This window comes from Rhineura floridana, chromosome 5 (genome assembly GCF_030035675.1).
Source record: "Rhineura floridana isolate rRhiFlo1 chromosome 5, rRhiFlo1.hap2, whole genome shotgun sequence".
Classification (NCBI taxonomy): Eukaryota; Metazoa; Chordata; class Lepidosauria; order Squamata; family Rhineuridae; genus Rhineura; species Rhineura floridana.
The window spans coordinates 63,722,544-63,742,084 of record NC_084484.1 but is presented as its reverse complement, the minus strand read 5'-3'; the positions used below and the strand labels follow the sequence as shown (position 1 = coordinate 63,742,084).

Genomic DNA, 19,541 nt, shown 5'->3' with positions numbered 1-19,541 from the left:
TTTCCCTGCTGTTCACATGAAGCACCATGAATTTCATTCTTCATTATGATACAGGTGAGGGATGGTGGCCCTCCAGATTTTGTTGGGACTCCAGCTTCCATAATTCCTGACCATTGGCCATGCTGGCCAGAGCTGATGGGAGTTGGAGCCCAACAACATCTTGAGGGCCAGAAGTTCCCCATCCTAGGTTTAAAGACTGAAGGTATTTTCTTAAAGCAAATCAATTTGATCCTGAAAATTAACATTTGTTTCTTAAGCAGAATGTACACAAAAGATAGACTAAAATGTTGACTGTCTAGTAAATGATCTAGTAACTGTTCCAAAAAACTGTTAAGTAATAAGAAGAGTTTTTTTATATAGACATTATACTGTGCTGCAGCTGTTTTTTTTGACTTAAAATTTAACTGAATGGGCTTTATTTCTGAGGAGACAGAGCATTAGGTTGCACTGTAAAGATTAGTCGAAGATCAGGCTAGAGTGGTACTTAGCTTTTTGTCTCAGATGGCTTTCAGCTTGAACTATGGATATAGCCCATAGTTTAACTATGGAATTCACTCCCATAAGAGGCAGTGATGGCCACTAACTTGGATGGCTTTAAAAAAGGATTGGACAAATTCATGGAGGATAAGGGTGTCAAAGGCTACTAGCCATTATGGTTATGCTCTCCCTTCACAGTCAGGTAGTATACTTTCTAATAGCCGTTGCTGGAAACTGTAGGAGGGGGAGAGTGCTCTTGTGCTTAGGTTCTGCTTGTGGGCTTCCCATGGGCATGTGGTTGGCCACTGTGAGAACAAGATGCTGGACTACATGGGCCACTGGCCTGATCCAGCAGGACTTTTCTTATGTTTATGTTCTCATCCATCTTCATTTTAAAAGAAGGAATATGGGAAGGTATTATCTAAATTTGTATTTAAGTAATAGGCAGTTAAAGATAAAATCCAAAGGGTTGGTTGCATGAATGGAGGATCTCCTTCCATTTGTGGAAGATGGAGGTTCTTTCTGTGAGAACAAAAGGAGGGGTTTTTAAAACCAATTTCCCCTTCTTCCCTGAAGTCCTCCATCCCCCCCCCCAATTCTGTTCTAGTTCCTCAACCTTTCAAACCAGATTTTTGGGAGATATAGAGGGTTGCAGGGGGAATGAGAAGATGGCAAAATTGCCTCCCCACCCCCATCCTTCATTGGGAGTGTCCTATTAGTGGAGTTCCACTTACAGATCTCTGGATACAACCTACTGTAAAATACAAAAGTACAATACAAAGTAAAATACAAAACAGTTAGATAAAACATCAACAAAACCAATAAAAAAGCAGTTGAACAAGTTGTACATGACATATCAGCTTATAAGCATCGCAGGCCTCTCTGAATAAAAATTTATTTGCCTTTGCCAGCAGAAAATTGTCAGAGAAGGGGTTAGATGGACCTTACTTGGCAAGCAGTTCCAGAGTTTGGGAGCAGCCACCAAGAAGGCCCTTTCTTGGGTTCCCACAAAACATGTGTCAGATATTGGTGGGACAGAAAGAAGGATCACTCCCCCCCCCCGCAAAAATCTGAAAGCCTAGGCAGGCTTATATGGGAGATTATAGTTTTTCAGATAACCTTGTCTCTAGGCCAGTAGGGCTTTGTAGGTGCTAATCAGTACTTTGAGTTGTGTCAATGAAGCTGTGATAATGAGGGAGTCGTATGTTTCCTATAACTAGCCCAGTTGCATGGAAGTGGTGTAATGGAAAGAGATGTGAAGGCAAGTTGAGAAGATACCCTTTCTACAACAAAAAAAGTAGAGAGGTAGATTGGAACGGTAGCCATTTGCAAATGTGAAGGCCTTTCTTCTTTTTGGTGTAATGAACAAGCAGGGTTAGAAGTATTTTGTTGGAAGGAATTCTAATGTATGGGGTACACTAATAAAAGCATCAACGTAAGGGGATTTGCTATAGTTATATGAATGCCTTCACTTCTTCTTTCCTCTCCCCTGCCCAATGCTCCATGGGAACTCCAAGTCAGAGTACTCAATACTCTGATAGACCAGTGGTTTTGAGCCCCTTGTCTGGTACTGACAGGCAGGCAGCTTCTCCATTGCAGCCCTGCCACTTGAGAACCTTCAGCTAGAAGAGCTAAGAACTGTTTGTCCCATTTTATGCTTCCCGGGATGGTTGAATATACCCAGTAGGGAATTGGCACTCTGTTTGCCCTGAATTTTGATTTGCTTTGTTCTGACAAACTTTACTTGGTCTTCCCATGCTTTCAAAATAAACTCCTGTGTGGTCTATTCTTTTGCAACCTCTGTTGAACGAATCTCTTCTTGGGTTTCTAAACAACTTGCTCTTAACTCTCTGCTGATGTCCTATAGTTCCTTTCATCTAAAGTACCTGAGCCTTCAGAACTGTCACAAACATGTACCAAATTGATCCAGTCTTCCTAGCAGTTAAAAGAACCATCCTATAACTTTTTCTAGGCCCAGGACCTAAAAATCTCAGATCTTTGAACTGTAATTATTGGTGTGTGTGGGTGTGTGCTTTTTTAAAAAAACTATTCTGTGCCAATATCCCACTATCTGCCTGGTGAAACGGTGTGTATGAAGGCACATGAAGCCGCCATCTTGCTGATGCTAAGCAGATCTGTGTCTGGTCAGTGCTTGGATGGGTGACTGCCTGGGAACCAGGGGGATGCTGCCTTGGGTTCTATGATAGAGGAAAGGTGGGATATAACATAAGAAAATGTCAGATTCCTACCCACCACTTTATTGCTGATAATTTGTAATCTAACTATTATATTGCATACATTTAGGCTTCTATAAGGAATGTGATGTTTCAAGCTACTGGGCATAGCAATAGGCGCTCTCTCTCTTCCTCCAAAATAAAATGTTAACTGCTGCTTTATAAAGTGGCATCTTACATGAGGTTTTAAGGTGTGGCAGAACTTTTTATTATGATAAAGGTAGCTACATAAAAACTGTATATTAAAATACTTTTTCTAAAACTTCTTGTCCCATAAACAGCCACCTTTTTACTATGGCATCAAACCTAGCTTAAATGGCATTTCAAGTTCAGCTAACCTCACAGTATTCTGTTTTTTCCCTTTGATGGGTATATAGGGTTGGAGTTGACCCAGATCAAGACCCACCACCCAGTAATGACAGCTTTCAAGTCCTTCAAGGAGTGAGTAACTACCTTTTTCGATAGGTTAATTAGCTGTTGAAACTGGACTTCTGCAAATGGTTCTGTAATGAAACAAAAATGTTTTGAGTTAAAGTTTGTTTGGTGCTAATTACATGCAAGAGTCTAAAATCCATAGGGCCTCTTATTTTCTCCCTTGTGACATGAAAACCAATTTCTTCTTGACTATTAAAGGGGCAGAGTGAGCACCTATAGAAGAAGAGGCTCAGTGTAGCACATAAAATATGGAGGGTCTGGGGCTTCCCTTTGACATCTCTACTGCTAGGGTTTTGGACAAAAATTGAGGGTATTTCAGAAAATTAAAAAAAGTCCAGGACCATTAGGGGCTGCCAGCTCGCCTCTGTTAGATAGCATGAATTAGCTTTTAATGTGCACATGTGACGAAGCTTTTTAAAATATATTTCTGCTGATATGTTTGTTTAAACAATTGTGATAACTGTGAAGTTAAAATCTACCTCAACATAAATATAGTGCTCCAGAAAAAGTTAAGGTACAGACATGAAAACAATGTTATAAAAAATATCAAAAATTTAATGTATACAAACAAACAGTATGAAAATCCTTGTAGGTGTTCTCATGTAATAATGCAAAATAGCCCAGAAATTTTTTGAAAATAACTCAGTGCCCATACATAGTGAGAAACAAAATATATGATGTGGTCAAAGTAATATCAACATGAAGGGCAACTTATAAACAAAGGCCAATATGCATACCTAATGCCCATGAAAATACAAAATGTGTAACGAAGCCAAATGCGTTTCGACAAGAAAGTCTTCTTCAGTGGCCTTGAGAATGGATATACACTACAAAGGGCAAGAAATAAAAGAAAACATTAGCTGCTCATGTTGAATTCCTCTAAGTAAAAAATATGAGATATGGACCGATATGTGGATTGTATGTTAAATCAATGATTCTGTATAAAAATAATAATTTGAATCAAATAAACTCATCCAATAAAAAATCCCAAGTTTAAACAATTGGACACGAATAGGTTAGCAGTAAAGGCAGAGTTCATATGTTCACTTCAATCATAGTGAGTTGAGATCAAGAAGGTGAGGCTAAAACACCCTGAAATTCTCTTCCACAAAAAAAAGAATAAACAAATGTAAAAATACATTTATATCCCATCATTTTATATTCCTCTAAAGAGCTCAGGATGCCTTGCAAGTTATATTCTTTCATAATTTCTCTTGCTCTCAGCCTAAACTATCTCAAAGGGTTATTGTGAGGATAAAGTGAGAGAAAACGTGTCCTAAGGCTATCCAGTGAGCTTTATGGCTGCGCTGGATTTGAATCTCGGTCTCTAACTGCTGACCTCACAGCAGTTTCTCTGTGCAGCAGCAGGAAAGACCTGGGGGGCGGGGAGGTGGAGTTGCAGTGGTCTATCGGGATACTATCTCCCTGACCAGGTGCCCTACCCTACAGTGTCCAGGGTGTGAGTGTGTGTATTTGAAGTTGGGTGGTCGGGACAGATTAGGGATTCTGTTGGTGTACCGCCCACCCCGCTGCTCAACAGTCTCCCTTCCTGAGCTAGCCGGGGTGGTCTCGGGGCTGATGTTAGAGTCCCCTCGGGTTGTGGTGCTGGGAAACTTCAACATCCATGCCGAGGTCGCCCTATCGGGAGTGGCTCAGGACTTCATGGCCTCCATGACAACCATGGGTCTGTCCCAAGTAGTATCTGGCCCCACTCATGTTGCTGGCCACACCCTGGACCTTGTTTTCTGTGTGGAGGGGGATGATGGTGATCTTGGTGTGGAGGAACTTTCTGTAGTTCCTTTGTCATGGACAGATCACTACCTGGTGGGGTTTAGACTCACTGGGACTCGGAACCTCTGCAGGGGTGGGGGACCGATTAGGATGGTCCGCCCCAGGAGGCTGATGGATCCGGATGGTTTCTTGATGGCTCTTGGGGATTTTCTTGCCACCTCGGCAGGCGATTCTGTCGAAGCTCTGGTTGACCTCTGGAATGGGGAAATGGCCAGGGCGGTGGACATGATCGCTCCTGAGCATCCCCTCTCATGGAGCCAAACCAGCCCCTTGGTTTACCAAGGACCTGGCGGTGATGAAACGAATGAGACGGAGACTAGAGCGACGTTGGCGGAAGACTCGGAGTGAGTCTGACCGAACACAGGCTAGAGCCTATTTGAAGGCCTACTCTGTGGCAGTGTGGGCAGCAAAGAAATCATTCTTTTCTGCCACAATTGCATCTGCGGGGAGCCGCCCAGTGGAGCTGTTTTGAGTGGTCAGGGGTCTTTTATATTCTGGCCCCCGAAAGGGTAATATAGATCACTCAACAGCCCGCTATCAAGAGTTTGCACAGCACTTTGCAGATAAAGTCGCTCAGATTCGTTCCGACTTAGACGCTATAATTGATACAGTCTCAGAGGATGTAACTTTGGCTCCTGTCTGTCCAATAATGATGGATTCTTTCCAATTTGTACAGCCCGAGGATGTGGACAAGATCCTTGGAGAGGTGAGAGCCACCACATGTCTGCTAGACCCTTGCCCTTCCTGGTTTATAAAAAGTGCCAGAGAGGGAATGGCTGAGTGGGTGGGGGGAGTGGTTAATGCCTCCTTACACCAAGGCAGAGTTCCAGGTTGCCTAAAGGAGGCAGTTGTAAGGCCTTTGTTAAAAAAAGCCCTCCCTGGACCCCTCCATAATGGATAATTACCGGCCAGTGTCCAATATTCCATTTTTGGGTAAGGTAATAGAGCGTGTGGTGGCCTCCCAGCTCCAGGGATTCTTGGATGAAACAGATTATCTGGATCCATTTCAATCTGGTTTCAGGCCTGGTTATGGGATGGAGACGGCTTTGGTTGCCTTGGTGGATGACCTACGCAGAGAACTGGACAGGGGGAGTGTGTCCCTGTTGGTTCTGCTGGACCTCTCAGCGGCTTTTGATACCATCGACCATGGTATTCTTCTGGGCCGCCTTGCTGGGATGGGACTTGGGGGCACTGTTTTGCAGTGGCTCCATTCCTTCCTGGAGGGACGGACCCAGAAAGTGGTGCTGGGGGATTCCTGTTTGACCCCTTGGCCATTGGCCTGTGGGGTCCCTCAGGGCTCAGTTTTATCCCCTATGCTATTTAACATCTACATGAAACCGCTGGGAGAGGTTGTCTGGGGGTTCGGGGTTCGGTGCCATCAGTATGCTGATGACACCTAACTCTATGTCTCCTTTCCACCTAATTCCAAGGAAGCTGTCTCGGTATTAAACCAGTGTCTGGTGTCAGTGGTGGACTGGATGAGGGTGAACAAATTGAAGCTTAATCCAGACAAGACAGAGGTGCTCCTGGTCAGTCGTAAGGCAAATCAGGGAATAGGGATACAGCCTGTGCTGGATGGGGTTACACTCCCCCTGAAGACACAGGTTCGCAGTTTGGGTGTGCTCCTGGACTCAGCGTTAAATTTGGAGTCCCAGGTTTCTGTAGTGGACAGGAGTGCATGTGCACAATTAAGATTAGTGCGCCAACTGCGCCTGTTCCTTGAGCTGTCTGATCTGGCCACGGTGACACATGCCTTAGTTACATCCCATTTAGATTACTGTAATGCGCTCTACGTGGGGCTGCCTCTGAAGACTGTTCGGAAACTTCAGTTGGTACAATGTGCTGCAGCCAGAATGTTAACTGGGGCTGGTTACAGGGACCATACTACCCCCGTTAAAAAAGCTCCACTGGTTGCCAGTCTGTTTCCGGACACAATTCAAAGTGCTGGTGATGACCTATAAAGCCCTATACAGCTTAGGTCCAGGCTATTTATCAGACTGTATCTCCCTGTATGAGCCTGCCCGGGCCCTGAGATCCTCAGGAAAGGCCCTTCTCTCAATACCCACATCTTCTCAAGTACAACTAGTGGGGACGCGTGAGAGGGCCTTCTTGGTGGCTGCCCCTAGGCTTTGGAATTCCCTTCCTAGGGAGGTAAGAATGACCCCCTCTTTGCAGTCCTTCCGCCGACAAGCAAAGACCTTCCTATTCCAACAAGCCTTTGGAATTGAAGGCTACGGATAGGGCATGAAGGGTGCTGCATTGCTAATAATAATAATAATAATAATAATTTTATTTGTTAGACGCCTATCTGTCTGACTATACAGACACTCTAGGCGACTTACAACACAATTAAAATACTACAAACAATATACAATATATAACATGTCTATTATATCATTTTTAAACTAGTCTGAACTCTTTCAGCTATATGTGTGTATGGTTTTAATATTGGAAATAGTTTAATCTTATTTTAATGTAGACTTTGTATGTTTTTAATTATATGTATTTTTATCTGGAAGCCACCATGAGTTCCAGTTTTGGAGAAATGGCAGGGTATAAATAATAATAATAACAATAATAATAAGTGTCTGCAGTCAAAAATACTGATGGGAGAAGCCTGGAAACTGACAGACAGGCATCCTTACTGACTGCATCCCTTGCACAAGCTCTTAATAGCCTGTCTTCTCAAGAAGGCCAGTCAGTGTTACTCCTGGGCCATCTCTTCTTGCAGCTCCCATATTTAAATGTCATGCTGAAGAGGGTGGCATCATGAACACATCAATTCTAATGGGTGTTCTTTTTTTAAATCAATCTTTACTAATTTTACACCATTATTAAATATAATCAAAACATCATATATAAATCATGCAACATTAACAAACTTAAATACTCAAAAATAATTTAAAATATATTTGTATTGGTTCATGTTACAGTGCATTTATGGAATTCAACTTTTCAAACCAGGATATTTTCATTTACAATTTTCAGTATACTGCTTAATCTTACTTGTGCTTATACTTCCTCCCATTCCCAAAAAGGAAAGGGAAACTAGAAAAGAGTGGGTGTTCTATAAAGCACAGCAAAGTGCTTTGAGCATTTGGCTTTTCTTCATGGGAAAGCACTTTAGATCAAGCCTTTCCATGGGCTAAGTTCTCCTTAAGGATCCTCTACTAAAGCAAGGATAGAGAGGTGGTTTTTACCTATTGCTCCTTTCCCCTGAAAAGCTGCTCTGTGGACAAATGGTTACATGCAGGTTGTCATGTAATGTGTGATCAGGGACATGTGAAGGACCTGTAACATAACATACACGAGATCATGATTCTTCACTTCCACTGTGTGATAGAGCTAATGTCCAATAGAGAAACTTCCTATATCTGAGCAGCTATTCCTCCTTTGCAGAGGTGCATATGACCATTGTCATGATCTCTTCTCCCCCCCCCCCTATTTTCCATGGATGACAAATTAAAATGAAGAGTACCGTCAGAAATGTCTTCACTTGGACTTGCAGTGGCTCAGACTATTGTTGCTTCACTTGGTAATGGTTGTTATGTGAAGCTCAAGAATTGCTGTACCAGAAAGCTTAATCTTTGTATTCTGTATGACTTACAAAATGTCCTCTCCTGATTAGGATGGTCCAGATGCTGAAAGGAGGAACCGAACAAAACAGGAAAGTGTTTGGATCTTCAGGCTGTGGTATAGCTTTGACCACAAGTATCCTTTCCAAGTTGTTAGAAACCACTTAGGACAAGCGATAGTTGAGAAAGAGGAGCTGTTGGCTCCTTGCCTGGTCTTTGGGACAAGAGTGAACAGGCCCATGTACTCTAACAAAAAGCAGTGGCCAAATAAAGCCCGTACTTAACTCACAGCTTACAAATGGATGTTCTTAGCAGTGGATGTTCCTCGCAATGGGAAACCCTGAGAGGAGTATCTGGGAGAAAGTTGCCAGACTCCAGCATCAAGCAAAAAGATTACTTTCTGGATGTAGTCAACCAGATCGAATTTGGGCTTTAGGAAAGGGTGCCAACAAGCATCAACTTGCTTTCGCTATCCTTCTCGACCTTGTTATCCCTTACCTCTCCCTCCCCTTCCCAGTTAGTCGATCATCTTCACATTCAGAATGAAAGCTGTCAATAGCCTTCCTTTTGATCTGCTCTTCAAGCTAGTGCCACAACCGACAGTGTGATGTCTCATGTCCTTCTTCATGGCATGAAGAGTATAGTTGGTGCCTGGCAATGGCTGGCACAAGGCTAGAGATGCACAACATGATGCCCTTGTCTGCGTGTTGTGACAGTGATGTGGAGGCACTGTTGGACAGCTTCCATGTCCAGCTGCCTCTAAGACCCTTACCAGTTTGTCTAATAATTTTCTGGATCTAGTGTCTATGGATAGCATTGAAGCAACTGTATTCTTTGCTTGAAAATTAATACTAGCATCACGATGAACTGGAGCACAGATATTAAACTTTTTTTAGAAAAATAAGGAGTATTTGTTTTCTTTAACTACATGTTAAAGTTATCTGAAGCCGATTCTAACACACAGTGGCCCTCCTCTAACTGCAACTCTTCCAGGCTGGTGTGGCCTAATAGCACATTGCTTAACTAGTCCCCAGGTTTATGAGGTAAGTGTATCTTTGTTTCCTATTAAATTAACAAACATTTTCCTTAGCTACAATATATGCGTGTGTGGCAAAAGAATGGTTAACATTCCAATGGCCAAAGTGTTACAACATAGCTATATTTTGATAAATTTGTGCAATTTAAGTAGGTAGCATGCTGTGAGTATTGGCCCTGTGCAAAGAGCCAAGCCTTATAAATCACTGCAGCTCTTTTTGAAATTATTTGGACTAAGCTGCAATTCATAGAGTGGGAAATGGCTTCAAGCCACTTGCATTTTTCATATATCAGAAGAGGAAACTGTGGGGGTTGAGTAACAGAGCTTATCTTAATCTTTAAGAACTCTCCTTTGTTTGCCCTATTGCACAACCACTGGACTTCTCTCATTAAGATAGGGTGGGGAACCTTTGGTCTCTGGGCCAATCATGGTACTCCAGCGGGTCCAATTTGGCCCACAAGGCTATTCCTCCAAACCACACCCATTGTACAGCCAAGGCAGCAGGATTTAATTCCCGTTTATCAGCTGAGTGGGGATTACAGCCCTGTGCAAAAGCGCCCTTTGAAGCAGCTTGCATGTGTAAGCTGCTTCAAAGAGGCTTTTGCAAAGGCTATAAGACAGCTCCTGTGTAGACTTTGAATTGCACAGGTAGGATTTAACTTGGGCTCTCTGCAACATATAAGTGACTTCTAAAAATGGCATAGATGCTTTTAATTCTTTAATAGCTGTGGGATTGCTAGTATTGACTTGTACTGCATCTCTGCTTTTCATCTTTAATTAAGAATTTTAAGTACTTAAAACATTGATATCTAAGTGTAAATTCTAAATATATAGTGGAATGAGTAACAGTCAAGAAAATAAGTGAATATAAGAAATGCTATCTGTAAGAATGTAAGTAATATAGAGGCCATTTTAGGGTTATTTTTGGAAGATTTTCAAGGCCCCCAGGATCCATGTTCTAGCCTCTTTCAAAATAATGTTTCAGATTACTTGGACTCCATCTGACATATACACACGTAATGTAATCCTGAGTGTGGTTATTAAGCAAAGCTGTCAGAATGTTTTGGTGATAGTTGTGCTTTTTAAAAGCAATACTGGTGCCCCTGCAGTGTTAGCTACAAATTATAGCTTGATCTAGGATAAATCAAATTTAGGAAAGGAATTGCTTTGTAAAGAACATAGGCTGAAGTAAAGTTTTCTTACTGTAAAGGAGTATGGAGGTGAACAAATATGATCTTTTTTAAAATAAAAATTGTTCAGGAAATAACAGACCTGCTAGTTTGACTTCTTTTTACCTGAGACTACATTAAAACAACTATTTTGCAAATATTCCCCCTTCCCTTTGCTCCATGCACCATTAAATCCCTTTAATCTCACTGTCATTGTCACAAACAATTGAGTGGACACCAGAAATAATTTCATTCATATAAACTTGACAGAAAAAGCTCTGAGGGGAAAAAGGAGCTCTGGCTGCAGTTGATTTTAAATTGGGGTTCCCTAGCTATTGGCTCAGGTGCCAAGGTGTTTAACATTTCTGCTACTTAGAGGCTTTATACCACATAAGGTCTAAGAGTAGATTAAGTTGTGGTGTTGATAGGTAGGATTCAACGAGAGGGAAGGGAGCACTATCAATGTTGATACGCTGTAACATACGCTGTTATAGCATCTGTTGTACTTATCATGGTCTGAGTCCTAATACACTGGTGCAGGATAAGGAAACATTGTGAGTGGTGCAGGACTGTTGTCTGCAGGCACGAGAAGCCAAATGGGCTCCTGAAGGGTGGAACATCTTGCTGCCACTCAGAGACAGTTGTCTGATGGAGACTGGGGTCTGCTGCGATTCTTATTGCTGTACGTAGAAGGGACCACTGCAGCATCTTCCAGGGGGCCTGCAGTATTCTGGAGAAACACTTATCATGGACAGCAATGCTTCCTGGGGACAGAACAGTACTTGGCAAGCAGACTCCCTGTATCTTGGGCTTCTCATCTGTATCTTCCATTTATATGTTGGGCTTCCAGAACATTGCCAGAGAGAAGGTACCAGCCACATGGGGAATTGCGATGCCACACATAGTCTGTATATGGAAGCTTATGATAGCCAAAGAATCTCAAAAGGCTTTATGTAGTAAAATAGAGAGGGGAAAGTACAGGCTGATCATTTTTTTAAAAAGTGCACATTGGACAGCTTCATGTTTATGCTGCTATAAGAAATGGACATGGAGGGGTTGCCTTATACAAGGAAAGAATTGTGTACAGGCTGGGGTAGTTTTAATATTTTAATGTTATTTGTTATTTAATTTTTGTAAATTGTATTGTATTTCTATATTTGTGTTTTTCTTGTAAGCCACCTTGAGGGCCTCTTGGCCATAAGGTGGGGTATTTAATAATAATAATTCTGTATGGGAGTATCATGCATGAGAGTAGAAGATAACAGGACATGGGTAGGTAACTTTATGGCTCATACATGTCCACATGTGTACATCTCCCCACACACTTCGGTCTTCTGTATTAAAGTCACTGCTTTCTAGAGCTGTTGACTGAAGATATTTCTACAAAAATGTAGTTGTAACACTGTACAAACAACTTAAACCCTATTGAAATCAGTGGGTGTTATGCAATCTAATTGTGCACAGGATTTAATCTATAATCTAGGTTTGTCTTGAATCCTTCCACATTCTGTAGCATTTTTAGTTTTATTTTGTAGTAATTACCACTGGCAAATACTGGATATCTATGCTGTTCTTTTTCAGAATCAAGAGCAGCTTAGAGATGAAGACTCTGACTTTATCCTGAATGACAGTGATCTGACGTTGACATACGGGGACACGACAATAACTGCTAATGGGTCCTCGGGTTCACATGCTGCTGTTACTAGCCTTGATGGCAGGAAAATAAAAAGCTCAGAGGAGGCCCTGGAACATGATCTGGGAACAGAAGTACCTGAGCTGATGAGTAGAGGCACTCGGCTAGTATTTCCCCTGGATGCATGATGACTGGCTTGGTAAAAATGCAGCAATAGACCCCAGCTTCCAAAGAACCAAGACACCTGCAAGCCCCAAAGTTGGTGGAAGGGCTTAGCAAATTGAATTTATGCCTGTTGTATTAGTGGTCTGAAGATGCACTTGCCCACCTGTCACCCTCTCTCTAATTTCTTTCAGGATGCCAACAAGTGTCTAAAACAGACACATGAAAAATTGGTCAGGCTCTTGAAATTAAAACATACTTACTTGAAATTAAAAGTGGCATGTTGTAATCATCTCATTCTGCTGCACCACTCCTCTGACAAGAATATTAATGGTAATAGTTAAAAGTAGTTCAGAACCACCAAAAGTTTCTCAGCCTGAAAAGCACAGGAGAGAATTCTGATACTGAAGTCGGTCATCACTGACAGAAGGTACAATGTTTAACTTATACTTGAAAAATGTAGGTGCAAAAGAGTACATTATATATTGTGACCTCATCCACATTTTTCTGAGACTTGTTGGAAAAACAAAGCTCCATGTCATTTCAAGGGATACTTTTTAAAGTCCTTACTAGTATAAAGTTTGATATTAAATTATTCTGTGTCTAAAAAGGGGAAAGAAGCAATGTGTGCATTTCTCGTAATCTTTGGACAACTTACTAAGAATTTCTGTAGAGTCTTGTCGCTGCATCAACAGCAAAATCCATCTGTTTGCCTTACAAAATTTTAATTTGCCTCTTGCCCTTATGTACTCTAGTTCTACAGATAAACTCTTAGACTTACCTGGAGGAAATCATTAGTCATCCTCTGACAAATGTAGTCGGTGACATTCCTCTAACTGTGAAGACAGTATTGAATGAATGCAGTGCAGCTATACGCTAAGAAGTATTGATGGAATCTGTTTTAGGTTCCTGCAGAGCAGGGATGGAAAACCTATGGCCCTCCAGAAATTGTTTGTCTTCAGTGCCCATCAGCCCCAGCCAGTGTGGTCAGTGGTCAGAGATGATGGGACTTGCAATCCATCAACATCTGGAGGGCCACAGATGCCCCTTCCTTGCTATATGGTATCTGGATTTGAACTACGGTTTTCTAATCAAGGTGGATGAGCCTAACATAAATGCAGGTCTTTTTATGCAAAGCTTGCATCAGAACAAAAACGGTTTCACTCTGTGTGTGTGTGTGTGTGTGTGTGTGTGTGTGTGTGTGTGTGTGTGTGTGTGGCATATTGCACTATGACCCTGATCTTTTAAGAATGGTGCAGTGCCTTTTCTGTAAAAAAAAAAAAAAAAAAAAAATCCTGTTGTAATCTGAAAAGATACAGAGATGCTAATTTGCAAATAGAACATATGTAATCTTATTTATGAATGAGTGACACCCATGACACAATTAGGTGGTTCTTTATGGCTTCCTTCAAAAGAAGCGCAGCTGATAAAGCAGATTGAAAAAATGATGTAATGTTTTGACTCTAATTGTGATAAGGTTTTTTAAACTGACTACCCTGTAATTTAAACATGACAAATATGCTTGGGAAAATAAAAATGTTCTTTTCTTCTTACATTGAGAACAGTTTTTTACTTGCTATTTTATTTCAGTCTGTTTGTGAAGCAGAAATGAAATTTGAACCAGTCTATGTAATAAAAAGTCCATAACTCTTCTGCTTTTTTGTTGTGATTGCGCATACTAATTTTCAGTTGAGGAAGTTGGTTTTTATGGGGGTTTTAAGGCACTTATTACTAGTTGAATTTTTTTCTGTTTCTTTCTGTGCGACTACCTTTCTCCTGTGCATGGAAAGATGATATCAGGTGGGTAATTAGCTCCACCTAGCCCTTTACAGTTACACCTATCAGCACATTCAATTCAACAACTGAAGGAGCAGCTTAGGGATGCCCTCTTAATGGATCTGGCTAGAGATTTGTCTTCTCAAGCTATATCAGGCCCACAGCCCTCACGGAACCCACCTGCAGATCACTTGAGGGCAAATCCACGCCCTTCCCCCAGCCGCACATCTCCAGATCCCTATGCGGCATCTCAAGGCAGGCACCTTCAGCCCCCAGAGCAGGAGCTTATAGATACAGAACACGACTTGATTGTCTTGGATGAAGAGGAATGGAGTGGGGAGTCAGAATCTGAGGAGATTTTATCTACTAGGATATTTCAAGAGCCTCATTTCCTTCCTCTGCTATGCAAGGCGATGGAAGCCCTTACTCTGCAGAGGATTCTCCTACTCCATCCTCCTCGAGAGTCTCAGCGGTATGTCCAGATCCAAAACCTAGGTCTAGAGTGTTGAAGCTTCCTTCTCTTCTCCCGAAGGTGCTCAAATCAGAATTCGACATTCCTTTGCAATTCAAAAAATCGGTTTCCTTAGCCAATAAATATTATATGCTGGAACAACCGATCATGGATCAGCTGAAGGTCCCACTCATAGACGCGCCTATAGTCAATCTGCTAAACCCATCATTGAATCCAAAAGACTCAGATGCGCACCTTAAGGATACCACTGAGCGCAAGATGGACCAGGGGCTTAGAAGGGTGCACGAGGCTAGTGCGCTATCAATCAGGGCAGCAGCAGCCTCCTCAGTGATTGCTCGAGCCTCCCTTCTTTGGTTGGAAGATCTGCTGGATGGCCCACAGCAAGATGCAGCCCGGGTGCGCAAATCTCTGCTGAAGGTCTCTCGAGCAGTTACCTTCATGGCAGATGCATCTATGGATGCCATGCAGTTTGCAGCAAGGTCACTGATGGCAGGGATCTTCATGCGAAGAACCCTTTGGCTTCGACATTGGGAGGCAGACCGGGCAGCTCATTCGAATCTTGCCTCAGAACCCTACGTAGGAGGCAAATTATTTGGGGACACTGCCCTCGCTAATGTCTTGGAAACTAAGGAAAGGAAAAACTTCATGCCATCCACCAGAAAAAGGGATGACGGAAGAACCTTTCATCGCTCATTCCATCCTTATCATTTGGCGCAGTCCTTTCGGGGCTCACGTCCCTTTGGAAGACAGAAGGACACCCGCTCCAGCCGTCCCTTCTGGAACAGATAGCGCAGCCAGCTTAAGTCCCAGCAGCACCTTCCGGGTCAATCGGGCTTTGCATCCCAGTCATGTGGAAACGGGTCAGTTCTGACGCCTCCGCCTCGCCGGTGGGAGGCCGTCTCCAACATTTTGCTCACCGATGGAAGGACTTATCCTCCGATCAGTGGGTCCTACGCACCCTTAGATACGGCCTTCGCCTGGAATTTTCTTCCACCCCCCCCGGCGAGATTCATTCCATCCCCTCTATCAGCAAATCCACACAAGAGGGGCAAAGTTTTACAGTCAGTTTTCCATCTCCTACGCATGGCAGCCATTGAGAAGGTCCCACCAGGAGAGAGATTCCTGGGAAATTATTCTCTGTTCTTCACCGTCGAGAAAAAAGACGGTTCGTCCAGGCCAGTGCTAGACCTCAAGGGTCTAAATTCCTTCATAAAATACCGCAAATTTCGTATGGACACCTTACTTTCGATCAAAGAAGCGCTGAGGCTAGGGGACTTCCTCTCTTCTATCGACCTGAAGGAGGCCTACCTTCACATACCAATCTTTCCCCCTCACAGAAGGTACCTTTGCTTCGCGGTGGAACAAGACCATTATCAATTCAAGGCTATGCCCTTTGGCCTGTCGTCTGCTCCCAGGACATTCATGGAGATCATGGTTGCCCTGGTGGCACACCTCAGGACTCTGGGGATTCATATCTTTCCTTATCTGGGGATTCATATCTTTCCTTATCTGGACGATTTTCTGATCTGCTCACCATCATTGCACAAGGCATGGAAGGACCTCCATGTCACCCTGACCTGTCTAAAAGACCATGACTTCCTGATCAACAAGGCCAAGAGCCATCTCTTTCCGTCCAGACGCATTACACATTTGGGAGTGACTATAGACTCACAACACGGCCTCATCACGTTGTCCCAAGAAAGGATCAGCAAGATTCGCAAAGTAGCATTGGATGTCCTATCCTCCCCCTCAACGGACCTGATGGACTTGGCAGCACTTCTGGGTTTGATGGTATCCACGTTCCAAACAACACCATGGGCACGTCATCATTCCCGCACACTTCAGTGGGCGCTCCTGCCCTTCAAAATGACATAGCGTCCAGACACCACTGCAGAGTAACTTTGTTGCCAGAGGTTCGGCAGTCGCTGTTCTGGTGGACCCTCGAGCCCAACCTGGAGCGAGGAGTTCCTTTCCAGGATCCACTGCACACTCTGATGACATCGGATGCCAGCCTATCAGAATGGGGAGCCATATGCGATGGGCAGATGATTCAAGGCACGTGGTCGTCTCAGGAATCCACACTGCCGATCAACCTGCTCGAACTACGTGCAGTTCGTCTGGCCCTCAGACACTTCGTGAGCACCAGACGGTTAGGGGCGGTGCTTATCAGAACAGACATGTCGGCTAAATCTTATTTAAACCGTCAGGGGGGCACACACTTCCTCCTTCTTCAGAAGGAAGCCTTTCTCCTCTTCCAGTGGGCAGAGAACAATGTCGACTCAATAGCGGCAGAGTATCTCAAGGGGGAGGACAACAGCCAAGCTGACTGGCTCAGTCGGAAGAAGCTGATTCAAGGAGAATGGAGACTTCACCCAGAGGCCTTTCGTCAGATAGTGGAACGTTTTGGCCACATTCAGGTAGACCTGTTTGCCACCAGTCACAATCGGCAGGTGAAGAGGTTCTTCTCCCGGTATGTGACACCAGGCGCGGAGGGGATAGATGCGTTAACTTCCCGGTGGCCTCCGGGCAGGCTATATGCCTTTCCTCCAATTCCAGTTATCCCCAGGGTGATCAAAAAACTTCGTGCCGAGAGGTCAGCGGTTCTGTTGGTGGCTCCATGGTGGCCAAGGAGACCTTGGTTTCCAGACCTCCTCGACCTGTCGGTGGAACCACCATGGAAAATTCCAGCAAGAAGGGACCTGCTATCTCAGGGACAGCTCCGCCACCCGGACCCAGAGTGGTTGGCGCTTCAGATATGGAACTTGAACGGAAGAGACTCTTGAAAAAAGGCATCTCTCCCCAAGTATTGGAAACCATGATGGCTTCTAGACGCCCATCCACACTCAGAATTTATGAAAGCACATGGAAGACCTTCTCATCCTGGTCACAGAAGAAAGGAATTCTTCCTCGGAAGCGGGGGTCAACGAGATCCTGTCTTTTCTGCAAGACGGCTTATCTTTGGGTCTCAGACCTAACACCCTGAGGCACCAAGTTTCAGCCTTATCGGCAATTCTCTCCAGATCCCTGGATAATCCAATCGGGTCTCACCCTTTCATCAAATGTTTCCTCGGGAGCAACGATAACAGCACCACCTACAGTGCATCGCTACCCAACTTGGGACCTACATAAAGTTTTGACAGCCCTTCAAAGATCTCCGTTTGAACCTCTGAGTCAAGGTTTCCTCTGTCTTCTGTCCTTTAAGGTCTTGTTTCTGGTGGCCATTACTTCGGCACGTAGAGTGTCTGAATTGAATGCCCTGTCTGTCCATAAGAATATTTGTGTATTTCATAAGGATAGAGTAGTCCTACGTACTGTCCCTTCCTTTCGTCCCAAAGTGTTGTCTACCTTTCATTGCCAGCCAGAGCTGGTATTGCCATCCTTCTGTCCGAATCCTGTCCACCCTTTAGAGAAAGCCTGGCACTCTCTTGACGTGAGATGAGCCCTTAAAGTTCCAAGACAAAGCCAATTCGGAAAACAGATAATTTGTTTGTCTCCTTTCACCCAACATCCCTGGGGAATAAGGTGACCATGTCTACACTAGCCAGGTGGATCAAGGCATGCATATCATTGGCATATGCCTCTCTAAGATTAGCCTGTCCTACCGGAATAGTAGCTCACTTGACCAGGGCAGTGGCCACATCAGCGGCCTTTTCCCATAATGCCCCTCTAGCGGAGATTTGTAGGGCAGCCACTTGGTCCACTCCCAATACTTTCATTAAACATTATAAAATAGACTCCTATGCTTCAGCTGAGGCAGCCTTCGGGAGGAGGGTGCTACAGCACGTCCTCACAGATCAATAGTAGCCACAGCCCAGCAGTATTCCCACCCTACATGGGTCAGCTTTGGTATGTCCCACCTGATATCATGTTTCCATGCACAGGAGAAGACACATTTGGTCTTACCGTGAAATCGCTCTTCTCTGTGCATGTCAAAGATGATATCAGGGCCACTCCCTATGAGGGCTGGGCTGCCTTTACAAGCACTATTGGACCTTGAGCAGAGAGTGTATGAGTACTGTTGTCTTGTCTTCTTTGTGGTGTTTATTGGTCTTGTTCGTAGGGGCTTGTCATTGAAAACTGAGCACGGAGCAGGCGCAGACCAGGAAGGGATCTACAATAAAACGTCAGCAGTAATCTTTTGCCTTCAACCACCAGGTGGAGCTAATTACCCACCTGATATCATCTGACATGCACAGAGAAGACCGATTTCACGGTAAGACCAAATGTCTCTTTCATACAGAAATCAGGATTACTGCCATTCATGTTGGGACTTTAATGATGCCAGCTAGGCAATAATTAGGGGATGTTTGTTATACAATCTAGGAACTGATGCCGCCTGATGTAACTCAGACAAGTCTTACTGACTTCAACAGGGTTTACATCCAAGTAACTGCAAATAGGTTTGAACCTTTAAAGTTAGATGGTCTCATTTATCTCTCTTTGAGGGTATGTATTTTTCATCCCTACAAGTAGGATGCATTCCTTCTAAAACACCCTTGAAAAATTAGCCAACAGAACAGTACTTATCTCGAAGCAGGCCCATGTGCTTTAAGCAGAAGCAACAGATGTTCTTACAGAACAGGAGAAAATGAATACTAAAAAACATAGCTTGTTAGGTAAATACAATGTGTTACTACCCTGTATTTAAAAACAAGGCAATTTTTCCTTACAAGAGCTCCAATTTTCATAAAATTTCACACTACAGTCCTAAAAACATTTACATAGGAGCAAATCTAATTCAACTCATTGGTTAGTTATGAGTGCATAGGATTGCACTGTAA

At 43.5% G+C, this 19,541-nt stretch overlaps 1 protein-coding gene across 3 annotated transcripts in view; it reads left to right on the top strand.

Moving 5' to 3' along the window:
- Window positions 1-14,074, top strand: part of SLC9A7 (solute carrier family 9 member A7) — a 67,359-nt gene extending 53,285 nt beyond the window's left edge. For all 3 annotated transcript variants that reach the window (XM_061626977.1, XM_061626976.1, XM_061626978.1), the window contains 4 exons: window positions 3,089-3,152; window positions 8,566-8,648; window positions 9,450-9,555; window positions 12,299-14,074. In XM_061626977.1, the coding sequence (XP_061482961.1) occupies window positions 3,089-3,152; window positions 8,566-8,648; window positions 9,450-9,555; window positions 12,299-12,538 (493 nt within the window). In that variant the 3' untranslated portion in view covers window positions 12,539-14,074. The remainder of the gene's footprint in view (window positions 1-3,088; window positions 3,153-8,565; window positions 8,649-9,449; window positions 9,556-12,298) is intronic.
- Window positions 14,075-19,541: the final 5,467 nt, after the last annotated feature.